This window comes from Nelumbo lutea, chromosome 6 (genome assembly GCF_056320005.1).
Source record: "Nelumbo lutea isolate HS-2025 chromosome 6, American lotus-T2T, whole genome shotgun sequence".
NCBI lineage: Eukaryota > Viridiplantae > Streptophyta > Magnoliopsida > Proteales > Nelumbonaceae > Nelumbo > Nelumbo lutea.
Genome location: NC_142689.1, coordinates 68,843,700 through 68,859,640, shown reverse-complemented (window position 1 = coordinate 68,859,640; position 15,941 = coordinate 68,843,700). Strand labels below are relative to the sequence as shown.

Here is a 15,941-nt window from a genome sequence, read left to right as displayed (position 1 = left end):
TAGAAAGAATGTTGTTTTCCCTTTTTTTTTTTTTTTTTTTGTTACAAATTGATATTGATGCTCCTGCTTTTTTAAAGTTAAGGATGGCCGATCCACATGGAAAAGTCTTATGCAGGTAAATGTTATTCGGGTAAGTCATGTTTATTGGGTAATATTTATCGAATAAGTTCATTTATTCATGTTTTTTTGATTAATAGGTAAGTAACATAACCATTTGACTTTTTTACTTGTATAAAGCTAATGTTAAAAAATGGTAAATTTGTCCTATCATATTTTATAAAATTTAAACATTTCCTCAAATTTTTTATTGTTCTACTTGTATTTATGTTTAAAAGTTCAAAAAAGATGATTGCAATTACCAAATTTGAAAGGAGATTTCAACAATGATCAAAACTTCAAGGGAGGTTTCAGAAATTTACTTTTTAAAATAAAGTACCTGAAATCCTATCTTATAACGGGTACTATATCCAAGGAAGAATTCTAAGAATATTGCTTTTTCACTTAACTCTGCTATTCACTAAGCAGAATTGTTATTAGAATAACCATGGTTTTTAAAACCGAACCGGTCAGGGGTCCGGTTATCGGTTCGAACAGTTCGATCGTTCGACCCAAATGGCTGGCCCGTTCTGACAAAAAAATAAAAATTAAATAAAAATTTTGAAAAAGGTCAAAACTGTTTGGACGGTTCAAACGATTAACCAGTCAATTCAACGGTTTGCTAACCAAAATCAACGGTTTTGAAGAAAAAAGCGGATTTAGAAAAAAAACGGAACCAGCCAGGTGATCGGTTCCTAGTTTTTCCGATCCAACCGTCCAATCCGGTCCAATTTTGAAAACAATGAGAATAACAAACAGCCTATGACGTGGTTGGGGGATTTATTTAATCATTATTATCCTAAAAATGCTTATTTCTAAGAAATAAAATAAGAACCTTCCCCTCTCTTCCGGATCTCAAATCAATAAAAATCAAGTTGTGTTTTGACAAATTTTAGAATTTGTGCTTTTAAAGCCGTTATGGGGCTTCAAAGTATTTTTATTTTTAGATTGTTATGTATTTGAAAGCAATTGTTATCAAATACCCAAAACACTTTTAAATTCATTTCCGTTTCCTACTTCCCAAAGCTTAAAGGCAAAAATTTAAGTGGCATTTGGAGCATTATTAATTTTAGGTGGCTTTTTGGGTTTTGGCAAGTACAGAAGACTAAGGCTTTGTTTGATTGCAGTGTAATTTTATTTGTACTAGCACAAATGCATGGGGTGCAAATGAAAAAACCAAATGCAAATTCTGGTTTAACTTTGTTTTGGATTTTATTTTATTTTGCTTCATGTCTTAATTTATTTCATTTGCATTGTAATCAAACAAAATAAGCTAAAATTTGAAAGAAAAATAGATCACGATTTACACTTATATCATTTGCACTTCTATAGTTTTGCATCAGTACAAATTTGTTAACATTGCAACCAAACACAGCCTAAATTTCCATCTTGCATTTGATAATCTAAAGCCAAAAAAGTGGGAAAAGTGCATGCCCAAAAAGGCTCGAAAATACTGAAATTGCCCAATAGACCAAACCACTTATCAAACAATTTTGATCTTTAAAGAAAAACCCCAAAACTAAATAATCTTTTGGCCTTCTAGACTGTCACAAGATTTTTCAAAAAGAATTGCAAACAACACCTAATAAATATCAAAAAGTTTGGTGGGATACATTATATGATAATGAGAAGTTTGGGATTCCAATTGCAATTCTATCTTAAAGCTGTATTTGGTGTAAAAGAAAAAGGAAAAGGAACCTCTTCCTCAATTGACTAAATTTCATTTCCTTTCCTTTTCTTTCAAACTAAACACAGCCTTAAAAAAATCCCAGTTGCAGCAACCGATCCTTTTGCCCAGAAGGAAAAGGTTTGAAGTCTGTGAAAGTTGAAAGCCCAATAAGAAGATGATGGGTGTTCCACCGTTCTAAGATGATAATAAAGCAGTAAAGCTTCCCTGATCAGGAGTCTCTTTCAGCACAATGAAGTGGACAAAACTCATAAGGGTGGGTGAGAAGTATCAAGATTGCCTAAGCAACAGTTGGCATGCATCACAAATTTATGGCTTTTTCACACATTCTATCCATGCTTCCTCACTTTTCAAGCAATACACAACATTCCCCCACCATCAGCCATCAAACCTACTACTCCTTCACTTATTACATTCAAAGGGTTGCTCTCCCTTGGTGACATGTTGCCATCATAAATGCAGTCATGTTATTTTTTTATTGGGACTTAGGTTTACCTTCTTATCTATCTAAGTGGCACGTGTCATGCATAGATTTGTCACATGATGTTTTATATAGTTTCAAAAAATTAAAAAAAAATTACAATTTTTAGAGGATTTATAGATACTATAATCTAGATTCAGATTTGAGTGGATCCATAAGCAGATCCATATCTAGTCCATTCAAATATAAAACTCAATCCAAATCCAATTCTTTTATCTCAAAAATGCATTTTTATGGGTTAAATCTAAATAAACATGGCTCAAAGTATTGATACATCTGTATCAGCATAGATACATCTGTGCTTTATATAACGCACTTTTTTTAGTTTTTTTTTTCAAATTTTTATTTTTATAATGATTTTTATATTATTTAATAAATAAAATAAATCAATTCCTAAAAATACCTTTAGATAGGTGTATGAGAACCTTGCCGATATGATACAATATGCCCAATATGGGGATTGATTTATAACCTTGAATATAGAAAAAAAAATGGATTGATTTATAACAAAAAAAGTGGATCATTTATAACTAAAAAAAGTGGAGTTCAAATCAACCCCCCACAACGTCCTACAGCACATTTCCATCATGTATTGAAAACATCTTTCAATGATAATCTTAGAAATGATGATATCATCATCAGGAGATAGTCTTAATACACGGCCGAGATGTGATGTGAGACGTTGTGGAGGACAATCTTGTGGAGGGCTGATTTAATCTCAAAAAAAGTGGATTGATTTATAACTAATAAAAAGTAGACGGGTTCAATTATGATATGAAAAATATATAATGTCTGAAAAACCTTTGACCGTCAAGTAGAATCATAAATCAATCCACTTTTAATTATTGTCTTTATAACTAAAATATTAGCAAGTATAAATATTTTTCAACCCATTGTTAAACCAGCATGTATGATTACGAAACCCGTCACCTAACTAAAAACATTGGCTTAGGGTGTATTTGGTGGTTCACCTATTTAAGCATGATGTAACAGTTATATGGTGTGTCTCACACAAACATTGTTTTAATCATAATGTCTCTATTTAATGATAAACATATAATCGAAAGTAAATGATTAAAATATACACATAACCCGTACAATCAATGTTCACGTATCATGGTTCAAAAAATGAGCCATAAACAGAACAGTCCCTTTGCATTGTGTGGTTCGAAAAGAAATTGTCATTTTCAAAGCATACACCAATAGCCTACTGAGATCCATTCAGTTGGACCATTGAAATGTTTGACTCGGTTAATGTGTAATGGGTTAGATATTAAATCCATTTTTCTTTGTATTTTTGTATTTTTAGCCATTTCTACCATTATTAACAATAATCCTTTTGACCCCACTTTTTTTCCTGCTTTAGATGATGAGTGTGTAGAAACCTTTCCAATATTATAGGTTTATTCAAGGTTCAAAGTATCGTTATGTATCGGTCGATACGTATTGTTCCGAGACCCTTCCAATACACCCCTACAGTGAGTGTATCGGGGATCTGACTGATTCAGGGAATGGAGAGGTCCTAGACCAGCTCTGCTGAATCATTTTAAAAACTAAAAAATAAAAAATAAGTAAAAAAACAAGTATCGAAACACCTAATACTCCCCTACCGACATATCAGGCGTATCGATATTTTAAACCTTGGGTTTACCCACTTTATGCCATATTAATTTGTGTATCTAACTTCTCATATTAAACAAGTTTTCTAATACAATAAATAGAGCACTGAATTCATAAAGTCTTTTACCATCAACAACAATTGAGTTTCTAAAGTCTTTTGGTTATTTTTATTTTAAAAAATGCAAAAAAATAGAAAAAATAGATTTAAGAGAGTCACAATGAGTAAGGGCATATTTGGCTTGCAAGAATAGGGGTCTAGAATCTAAATTGGAATGAATGATTCTGATTTCAACTGTTTGGTTGAGTAGAATCAGAGTCTCTCATTCCCATTGATGTTGTAATAGCATTCCCCCATTTGAGGGAATGGCCATTACCTCCCCTTTCTTTGGAAATGAAATCTCATTCAAGTTTATTTTAATTCTTGTCTGAATCAAACAGAATATGGAAATAGATCATCCCAATTCCGATACCAACTACAAACCAACGAACCCTAAGGCTGTGTTTGGTTGCAGCATAATTTTATTTGCATTAGTACGAATGCATGGGAGTGCAAATAAAAAATGCAAATTCTCATTTAATTTTGTTTTGGGTTTTACTTTATTCTGCTTTATGTCTTAATTTACTTCATTTGTAATGCAATCAAACAAAATAAGCTAAATTTTGAAACGAAAATAAGTCAGAATTTATACTGAAATCATTTACACTGCCACAGTTTCACATCAATGCAAATTTATTTGCATTGCAATCAAACACAGCCTAAAATGCTACTTGGCATGGACCTAATCCTTTTACATATGCAATATAGATTTGTGTTTTTATTTTAACTGGTTCTGATACAAGAATATGAATATTGCTGAGCTAGAAAGCCAATCCAGATCCAATAAAATGGATATCTTGTACATCTCTTCATACCACTTCTACAGTCTACACCCATTCCTTGCATTTGTTTCTTATTAGTTACTATATGTTTGGCATCAATGCTGCAGATGCGGCACTGTTTTCTGATGTGTGGATTGGAATACGGTGTCATTTTTTGTTATCAAGTAGGATATTTTCTGAAACAACAACAATTTTTTTTGTTTAGTACCCATTATTCAGTGCCACATCACTGCTTCAAATTTGGCTTCCTAATTTCTAAAACATGGTTTAGATCACATTCTTTTAATGAAAAAAATGATTTCAAACAAATACCCATTTCTGAACCACCATTTTTTCCAACGTGGCACTGATGTGGCGCCGTTTTCTGAAGCAAGGGCAACGGCTCAAAAGCTATTCCAGTCCACTCGAGTCTCAATCACTTATTTGCTATCAACAGTCTCAATCCCTGAACTTTTTTTTCTCTTGACAAGTGCTCTCCACTGCGTAGGGACCGAAATTTTTTGCAAGTGAATCTGGGAGATTCTCAAATCTATCAAACGTAGCCCTCGTTGGAAAGCAGCGTCTCAAATTTTCTTTGGTGACTTATCCAACTTTTACGGGCGCTGTTTAAGATGACTCAGCATCTCTCACTAGGTTTTCCACGTGTCAAATAGCCTGGATCAATGGTGTTTCTAGATTTGGATAAGCTGAAAAGAGGAAAAGGTCGTCTACGCGGCAGGAAATATGTGGCCAGTGATGGAGCCAGGTGATTTCAATTTGGATTTTCAAGAAGTGAGAGATATGTGGAGGGCCCCACTTTTGACCCTTCAAAAAATTGTGATCCACAAGCTGGCCGGCCCAAGATCATTAAGAACCGCGAATCTCAAATGGAAGCAGAAATCAAAATATAGTAATGAAAAAACTCAGAAGAGAGATCCACTGTTCCATTAAAAAAAACTCAGACGAGAGATGACAATTGGTTTGACCAAGACATATTTTCCCCTTAAAACCCTATATTAAACAATGATCAATGTCAAATATTTGGATAAGCTCGAGTGTCACTTCCTGGTTTCGTACTTTCATCGAATATGTGGTAAACACATGTTTCAGGTGTCTCTGTCTGATATTTACTTGGTTAGATAAGATGAAGCATTAGAGAATAAGACTTACAGCTTATCACTAGCTACTAAATCCTCCATTAGTCAAGAGAACCTTTAGCATTGCATCTGACGCGACCCGGATTCAATCGCATAGCTCACACCGAGTTTGCTGAAAGCCTAACCAACTGATCTGGAAGCATATGTTTTGAAACCGGCCTTCCATCATTTGGACTGACATCGGGATTGCTTTGATAAAAATCAACAGTTCTGCCGAATTGAATTCCAGTATTATCAATCGCTCCCCTATACTCGGAGCTTTAACAAGACCATGCCTTCAAGGAGATCGGATCTGTTCCTCACAGATCGCGTCTCACACCGACTTTACAGGCACATCCCATCATGTATCAAAAATATCTCCTATACTTATAGGTTATTATTTATGGGAGATGTTCTTAATGCATGGTGAGTTGTGATTGTAAGGTCAGTATGAGGCACGCTGTGTAAGGAGCAAATTCCAATTGGCCTACAAGGTCAATTAACAATAACCCTTTGGGTCATTTACTAATATACTGGTTTGCATTTTACTAAAACACCTTTGCAATCGATTTATTTAATAGATCTTTCATTAGATGATAAGTGAAAAATGACAGTTCAAATCCTAATGTCAGTTCGAATAAAAAATATCATGTCTGCCCTTAGTAAAACTTGAACAATTACTCCATTTGATTCTATTTGGTCAAACATTTTTCATTCAGTATAGATGATAGTTTGCAGTAAAATGAAAACCACAGGATAGGTTTAAATAAATCCATGAAACTATAGGGGGTGTTCTAATAAATAGCCCTAACATTTTTCCTAATATGGAGGGGGGATGGATCGGAAATACTTTGAGCATGACGCCTCCACCTGATGATTTGCCCTTAAAACAAACAGTTTTAGGTGAAGCTCTAAGCTTTTGAAAGCTTTATATTTGGCAAACATTAACGGGTGCCTCTGGCATGGCAAGCTCCTGTTGCCCAGATGATCGGGGCCTTGGGCTACAAGCAGTTCCTTAGTAAATGAAATAGGTATAGGTAGCAGTCTTAAGATGCTATAAAGCATATAAAACCAAGCAATAAGCAACAGCAGCAACTATAAAAACAACAATGATGATGACACAAACCCCTTAGATTTACGGTCCGCTGTTATACTTTCCCTCAGCCCATACTATTAGGCATGACTTCCAAAATCCAGCTCAGTTAACACAGAGGTCGCAACATTAAACAGCCCGATTTCTCAGTTCACATGGTTTGATGGCGTCGGTCCCAAATCCCAAACTAAAATGAGCGCACCCTCAGGTACAGCCAGTAGGGGTGTCAATTGGGTCAGATTTGGTACAATCCAATCCGATCCAATAAAGCCCATTACAGATAGACCAGGATCGATCCAATCCAATGAATACTCTGGACCATTTTGGACCAGTTAATTCAATGTCTGGACTGTCCAATCTATTTGAGTCTGTTCAAATTGGTTCCAACTTCCAACCCAAACCTGATCCATTGACACATCTATTCTTATCTTCTATCAATGGACTGGATATTAGTTCAATCCAACCCAATCCCATATAAATCCAATGTGGATAGACCAGGTCCAATCCAATCCAATAAATACTTTGGACCACTAAGCTTAGACTTGTCCAATTCAATGTGTCTTATTGGTCCATCCAAATTGATTTTGATTTGGACAGGTCCAACCCAAAACCGGTTCATTGACACCCCTAGTTGCAGCTTGCAGGTTAGATGATACAAACAGTGCCAGGGAAGGCTCTGCATATGCATCTAATCATTCCCAAGCCAACGCTGACAAGAAATATAAATTTCCAATTATATCTAATGTAGCAAGAACATTACAAGATCTAGCTTGGTTTAAAAAGCGTTATGTCCACAAACTACATATCCACAAGATTTTATCAGATTAGTGAAGCTTTACTGGAACTATAGCCTCTTATTTATTTCAGATACAAGGATTTGGAATCCTCTTTTTATATTTTAATTCACAGCCAATGTAGCAAGAACATTACAAGATCTAGCTTGGTTTAAAAAGCGTGATGTCCACAAACTACATATCCACAAGATTGTATCAGATTAGTGAAGCTTTACTGGAACTCTAGCCTCTTATATCAGATACAAGGATTTGGAATCCTCTTTTTATATTTTAATTCACAGCCAATAAACTTCCATACAAAAAAAGTATCCGCCTAAGCCTCAAAAGAAAGAAAAAAATAAGATTTACATTCTCAGTCAAGAACCAAACCAGCCTTGATGGTAGATGAGATTTTGCAACACATCCTGACTAGAATTAGAGCAAAACATCTTGAGTTGTTGTATGATCTTCAGCAGCACCAAGGAATCCAGAACGAAAGCAGCAGAAGATGGAAATTGCTGTATCTTAACAATTCATAAAAAGAAGGGGGTTTACCAGCTTCCCCCCACCATAAGAGACTGGCTTTCACCTCCGTGGGAGACAAGACTTGACCGATTCTACAACCACCTATTAACATAAGAAAGGTTTAGTATCAAATTGTAAAAAACTAAAGATGTTAAATCGAGTTTTTAAAAGGAACATATACTAGTAACCATTACAAAGAGCCATGTTATCAATGTAAATAGCACAGGTAATCTAAGATCCGTTCTTGGCTGTAGCCCCAAAGTAAATGACCTTAGGTTATTGCATCTTAAGTAAATTTCTGGTAATAAGTGAAATACGGATTGACATGGCCAGAAATTGAGACCATATATATTTAAACCCAAAAAGGAAAAAGTTATAAAACAAAAATAAAGACCATATACAGAATATAACACACAATGTCATACACATCCACTGAGATGGTGACAATAGAGGACAATGTAGTGCAAATGTGATATTTGGAGTTTCTTTTCTTCGGTTGCAGGTGAAGCCCTACAGGGAACTTGCAGAGCCTCTGTTTGGACAGTTTCTTTTCTCCTCTAAAACAAGAGGGAAGGGTTGCAATGATCTGGTCCATATGGGAAGAAAGAAATGCTATATTCTTTCAAGAAGAAAGTCACTAAAGAAGCTTTGAAGAGAACATTGTGGTAAAGGTGGTGTATTTGGTCTTTTTAGCTCTTTCACAATGGATGACATCATAAGGGGTTGGTAAAGCATAGAATCATCATCAAGAGACGTAGAAAATTCTTTTATGTTATTGTATCATAATTATCATTCAAAACACCGTGTATATTCTTCATTTTCTATTGCATTTTCCCCTTGGGTTAAGAGCCCATTTTCCTTTTATTTCCCCAAAATACATTTTAGTACTCATTAGCATTACAAAGTATTTTTGTTTCTTTCTAATAGTTTTTGGTGTTACCCTTCCATCATATGACAACGATGCAAAAATCCAAGGTTCACGAGAACTCCATGCAAGGCCTGTAATCACAAATTACAACTTAGTTGAGTGTAAACTATTAAGCACCATGATTGCATTCATATTCTGAGAGATGGAAATACCATAAACACTGTCTTCATAGTCATTATATGAGTTAAGTAATGGATCAACCTTCCGAGTAGGTGACTCTACCAGACTGCAAGCAATAATAAAATTTAATAGTAGAATCAGAAGAAATACAAAGATGTAGAAAAAATATTGGTGAAAATTTAGCTCAAAGACATTGAAAAGTAAATGACCTTTCAGATTTTGAATCCTCGCTGCTAATAGCAGAAGCAAACCATAAGTTGACTGCTGAGTCTGTTCCTGCACTCTGGAAAAATTTTCAGCAAGCAAAAATGACATGAGAAGCAAGAAACTTGTGATTCAGTCAGCATAGAAATAATAGAGGAAGCAGTCCTCTTCATCCATGCGTCATACTTGGAAGTAGACATAATGCATAAGTGCCATTTGGGGGTGGGGGTGGAGGTGGAGGGTTGACTTCAGAGGAAGTTGGATGTAATAAAGAAGCATTATTTAAATTGGGGAAATGATCTGGAAGGTCACTTGGAAGAAATGTAGGGACATATTAGTTAGAAGAGGATGGTTAGGGAAAAAATTGCAGAGAAGACTTTATTTTTATAAGAAAAAAAAAATGAATCTTGAGTGATCTACTAACAAAAATTTAAAGCAAAAATAATTAGATGTTGGTATAGAGATGCACGGTTCACTTCGGCCTTTTTTTCATTTTCTATTGTTTTTCTTTTTCTCTCGTTCTTTATTGTTGTTTGAACAGCTCTGATGCTTACTTGACTATCACCTTAACCTTGAATCAAAAAGTAGATGTACATAGCAGGAGAGTAGAATATAGCAGAGAAGAGAACAATACAGTGAAGAAAGAATTCAAGAAGACAGCCTTTGACTGTCCCCTTTCCTTTTATCCATATGTGATGTTACAAGCACTAATAAATCAGCAGACAGGCTCATTAGGTCATTAAAAGGCTTGACACCCTACAAAGAAAGACTGATATACCCAATAAAATCAAGGTAAAAAATACCAAAGCACCAAACTAAGAACAGAACGTAAATACAAAATAATTATTCTCCACAGTATGGGGATGTGACAAAAAAGATTATGCAAGATGGACATCAAGGGAAAAAGAATTATGAAGCCATGAAAAGATGTATAAATACATAGCTACACAAGCTTTGCTAAGGTAACAAAGGACTATCTATTAATTCCATCCATAGTTGGTAAGCAGTATAGGTGATTCTAGGCAACATTGGAGTACCCAGCCAAAAATAAAAAGAAAAGAAAAACCAAGGTTATTTCCCTAGATGTATAAACCAATAAACATACCTATAAATTGTAGTCCAATAATGCTCTTTACTAATAAAATTAAATTTCCTTCAAAACATGGCAAAACATCATATCTAAAAAGACAATTGCATTTTAAATCTATTAGTTCAATAATTAAAAATTACACTACAATATAATAAACTATGTAATAGAGCATTTTCATGTCAAATTAACTAAATAAGGCTATAGATTTATACTAATAAAAATGCAAGATAGAGATTAACAGGAGAAAAAGGAGTGGAGACCCTGTTCTATTAAATTTAAGAGAGAGTAGCCATAGAACGAAGAAGAAATTTCTTTTATCCTTCTCTTCCTTCTTTCATTTTCACTCAAATCCTTTGGATCTATTATATTTTAATAGTACAACCTTAAAACAAGTCATAATTCATATACAAAATATAATAGAATGTATAAAAAATATAATAATATGCAACATGGTAATAATATTATAATATATATATAGCAAGACGTTCCACGTCACGATGCCTCTCCTTGCTCCATTACCCCCACCCTGCATTCTCCTTGACTCTCCTCTCCCCTTCCCACCACTCCCAGTAAGCCAAGTCACCAGATTCTCCCTCTCTATTCCCAACCCAACCACCAAAAAATATTCCTAGAATCTCTCCTAAGATATCTCATTTAAGCCATTAGGAACGTATACCCCACTCCCCAATCAATTCCCAAATTCTCTCCAGCCCCCAATCTATATCTTCTCTATCTCATTTAAAATATCCATATTAATTAATAAATAGTTGAATAGGGTTAATATTTAATCCAACCCATATTCAATGAGTATTAAATACTGTTGTTACCAAGAATTAATAAATACTGTTATTAAGAAATTCATCATGACTTTTTAATGCATTTTGGGTAAATACTGTTATATTCATATTAATTAACAACATTTTATAGAATTTCTATAAAATTGAGAATTATATTTAACAATTATCAAAAAGTATAAAATTTTAGTTATTGCTATTATTATAGCTAATAATCGAATGTAGATGGGGGAATAAAATATTATAATCTTGGAAAATGAAATTATTAATTAATTTATATTGGACAATAAAAGATATATTATTGTACTTTTGAAAATTTTAAGAAAATTTATTACATTTAATAGATTTTGGAAAATCATTGAAAATTTGTGTAATTTTCATTGTAAATGATTGAAAATTATTAAATCTAAATGAGTATGGGAAAGGGGAAACGGTAATTTGAACCAATAATTACACAAATTATTAAGATAAATTAATATAAATATTAGAAAAAAGAAAATATTGATTAGTTTATATTAGAAACTATAAGATAAGTTGGTGTAATTTTTTAAGTAAACCATTAAAAAAGAAAATAAATTATTTAATAACAATTTAAAAATAAATTTCAATAAGTTTTCAAAATTACAAAAATGTAATAAGTTTTCCAAATTTTTATTACATTTTTGAAAATTAAAGATAATTTAGTATACTTTTTGAAATTTACCATTTGGTTTATACTCGGTATATCCTTTTGATCATTTTTGTCATCAAAGGTTCCACGTGGGGAAATACAAGGATTCCCCGTCCCTGACTGGGAGTGGGTACCTTGCCCTGAGCCCACCCGACATCGAGGACAAGGTCGGGAAATTCAAGGGATTCCCCATCCCTAACGGGGAGTGAGTGCCTTGCCCTGAACTCACCCAACACCAGGGACGGGCGAGGGAAAATTCAAGGATCCTTGTCCTCGATGGGGAGTGGGTGCCCTTCCCTTGAACCCACCCAACACTGGAGATGAGGCAAGGAAATTCGAGGATTTTCCCCATCCCTGATGGGGAGTGGGTACCTTGACCTAAACCTGCCCGACACTGGGGATGGGGCAAGGAAATTCGAGGATTCCCCATCCCAAACAGGGAGTGCCTTGCCCTGAACCCGCCCGACACTGGGGATGAGGCAGGGAAATTCGAGGATTCCCTGTCCATAACGGGGAGTAGGTGCCTTACCTTGAACCCGCCTGGCTTTCGTGCTTTGGTGGGTTGTCCGAGATCCTTTCGCTGACCTATGTTGTGTTGAAGGGATATCTATATGATCCGATCGATTGGTAACGCCCGCGGTAGGTGCCTTGTCTTGAACCCGCTTGACATCGGGGATGGATTAGAGTGTCTTGACTATGGGATAGGGACAAGGAGGGGGTGCCCCGCCCCATTGCCATCCCTATATAATTATTTATTATATGTGAAATCAATAAAATTAAATTTTAGCTTTTGTAAATATTTTTATTTATTTAAAGTAAATCAAAATTTCATTTAAAAATAATGAAAATAATAAAAATTATTAAAATTACTACAAAAGATTAATAAAATTAAATTTATTAATAAATATTTGTTCCTATTAAATTAACAATAATTATTTTCTATAAATCAACATTAAATAAAAATACAATTATTAAAATTTTAAATATTAACAATAACTTCGAATATTTTTAGTTAATTAACAACAAAATTTTATTATTAATTTATCAATTGATTAATAGTAAATAAAATCATTCAATCTTTCAGATCTCCCTATGCATCGCACAAGTCCCCACTAGTATTATAATAAGGTGACCTTGTGATTTTTTACCTAGAGGGAATCTTTTTGATTTAAGGTATCAACACTAGGTGCCCAATCGGGGGCAATTTCAACTCATGATCCATCCATGTTAATGCTAAGCACCCACCTTGACAACCATGATTCCAGCCATGTCAACTCATAAACTATCTAGCCTAATCTATCTTAAATGACATTGATATCCCTATAAGAGAACATCATCATAATTATCTAAGCCTTGTCCCAACTATATGAGGTCAGCTACATAAATCCTATTTTGCCGCCATCACCTCCACTTGGCAGAATCCACCTATCTGATGGGTGGTCACTTGAAGCCAAAATGTTTAGCCTTTTTTTATTAGTAAAGCAAAGAAAGCTTTTATTTTTTGTTTTTTTTTAATCAGTGAATATTCAGATTTATTAAATCAAAGTCAAAGATAGTACAACTTAGGGAGAGGCACGAGAAGCTACCTCCCCTTTAAAGAGGGGAGATGGAAGAAACCATCAACCCTTTAGTTAAAGAACATAACAAAGGAAAAAGATAATTACAATGAAGCCCAATACAATGAAACCCGAGTAGCCCCTTGTTTAGCAAGATAATCAGCCAAGGCATTAGCCGATCTACCCAACCACTGAACTCTAACTGTCATACCCCTCAAAAGCCTTTTAACCTTTTTTAAAATATCCTTAAAGTTCCAAGTGACAGTACCGGGGTCAGCCAACCATCCTACTACCACCTTGGAGTCTCCTTTAATTAGTAAGTTTTGCATTCCGGGTTGATAGGCAATCTGTACCCCCTGTGCCGCAGTTAGGAGTTCAGCCCTCACAAAGTCTCCTATTCCCACCGGTCCTGAAAAAAGGACAACAATGTTGCTGTTTTCATCTCTCAGTACACCACCAATCCCAGACAGTCCGGGGTTACCCTGACTACTTCCGTCAAAGTTCAGCTTAATAAAACCCTCCATCGGCGGAGTCCAAGTTACTTGGACTCTAGGCTTCGTAGAGGAAGTGAGGGCAACTGCAGACCAATTCCTCATTAAATCCTCAAAGGAATAATCTTCAAAGAGCTTTAAGGATTTCAGCCACAAAATAGTCCTTGTAACAATACACTTTTTGACCTCAAGAATGCTTCTTTCCTTCTCTTGAAAAATTCTAGAATTTCTCTCTTCCCAAAAAGTCCAAAGGAGAGCTGCTCTTATACACTTAAACGTGACTCTCCCTCTTCTTGTGGTCCACACAAAGGTAGAGGGGGAAAACAGTAAATTTACCTCAGCTGGCAAGTTCCACCTATACTCAAACAAATAAAATACCCAATTCCAAATGGCTGCAGCAAAAGGACGAGAAATCAATAAGTGGTAACAGTCCTCATTCTGCGCTTTGCAAAAAAGACACTAGTTAGGAGATAAACACAAAAAAGGTCTCTTCTTCTGCAGGTTATCCATCGTATTGATTCTACCCAAGTAAAACTTCCCAACAAAATACAGCAATTTTGGGGGGAATAGGCCTAGACCAAACTTCCTTAACTAGGAAAGCCCGAGGAGAAGAACTGGAACAGAGGGAATTAAAGAAAGAAGCACAAGTAAACAGCCCTTTCGGAGTCAAAGTCCATATCCTCCTATCAGGATTTAGTGGGTCCAAGCAAGCAGAATCAAGTAACAATAGGAGCTCAGAAATTGATAAGGATTCCTCATCCCTCAACCCTCTACAGAATCCAAGGTCCCAATTTGTCGACAAAGGGGCATATGGGGGCAAAATAAAGGAAGACACAGGTTCTTTTTTATGAAGGGAAATAGAGAAGAGAAAAGGGTACAGGTCCTTAAGGGGCAAATTTCCCACCCAAGTGTCTTCCCAGAAAAGAATACAAGTCCCAGAGCAAGCATCATACCTTACAAAGCATAGGAACTGTGGGAGGATGCCATGATTGCCTTCCAAGGTGTTGCAAGAGTTGCCCGTCTAGATACCCCTGCATCCCAACCATTTCCGGAATAGCCATGGATACTTGCCACGACTTCATGCCATAACCCCTCCCTCTCTAAAGGCCACCTCCACAACCACTTACCTAGAAGGGCTACATTCTTGAAAGTGATATTCCCTATTCCTAATCCTCCTTCCTCCTTACTTCAACTAACTATTTTCCATCTAACCAAATGATCCTTCTTCTCTTGCCCCGGCTCCCACAAGAAGCCCCTCATCATTTTCTCTAACCTCTTAGCTTCCCTAGCAGGAATCTTAAAGACAGACAAAAAGAAGACCAGCAGATTAGCAAGTGTGGATTTGATCAAAGTCACTCTACACCCATAGAGATATAATTCTTTTTCCAGCTTGCCAACTTCTTACCAAACTTTTCCACAACGGGGATCCAAAAGCGGCTTTCCTTTAGGTTACCTCCTAGGGGAAGACCTAGATAAGTTAAGGGCCAGGAAGAGGTGGAGCACTCTAAGCAACCATAGCCTCTATTTCTTAAGCATCCATATTAACTCCCATCAAAGTTGATTTTTAGATTTGAGGCCTTTTCAAAAAATTTAATTAAATTCTTAAGGTTCCCAACCTTCCTCAAACCGCTTCCTTCACAAAAGATTATAGTATCATCTGCAAACTGAAGGTGAGTCACAGGTACACTATTTCTTCCTATTCTCCAACCACTCACAACCTCCTCCCTATTTGCTTTTGATATCAATCTACTTAACACATCAGCAACAAGAGTGAATAAAAAGGGGGAGAGTGGATCACCTTGTCGTAGGCCTCTACAAG

At 35.4% G+C, this 15,941-nt stretch overlaps 1 protein-coding gene across 2 annotated transcripts in view; it reads right to left on the bottom strand.

Moving 5' to 3' along the window:
• Positions 1-7,886: 7,886 nt before the first annotated feature.
• LOC148849484 (WD repeat-containing protein DWA2-like) overlaps positions 7,887-15,941 on the bottom strand; it is a 34,966-nt gene continuing 26,911 nt past the window's right edge. For both annotated transcript variants that reach the window (XM_088949322.1, XM_088949323.1), the window contains 4 exons: positions 9,527-9,600; positions 9,350-9,423; positions 9,210-9,268; positions 7,887-8,371 (listed from right to left, as the gene is read on the bottom strand). In XM_088949322.1, coding sequence (XP_088805448.1) covers positions 8,330-8,371; positions 9,210-9,268; positions 9,350-9,423; positions 9,527-9,600 — 249 coding nt within the window. In that variant the 3' untranslated portion in view covers positions 7,887-8,329. The remainder of the gene's footprint in view (positions 8,372-9,209; positions 9,269-9,349; positions 9,424-9,526; positions 9,601-15,941) is intronic.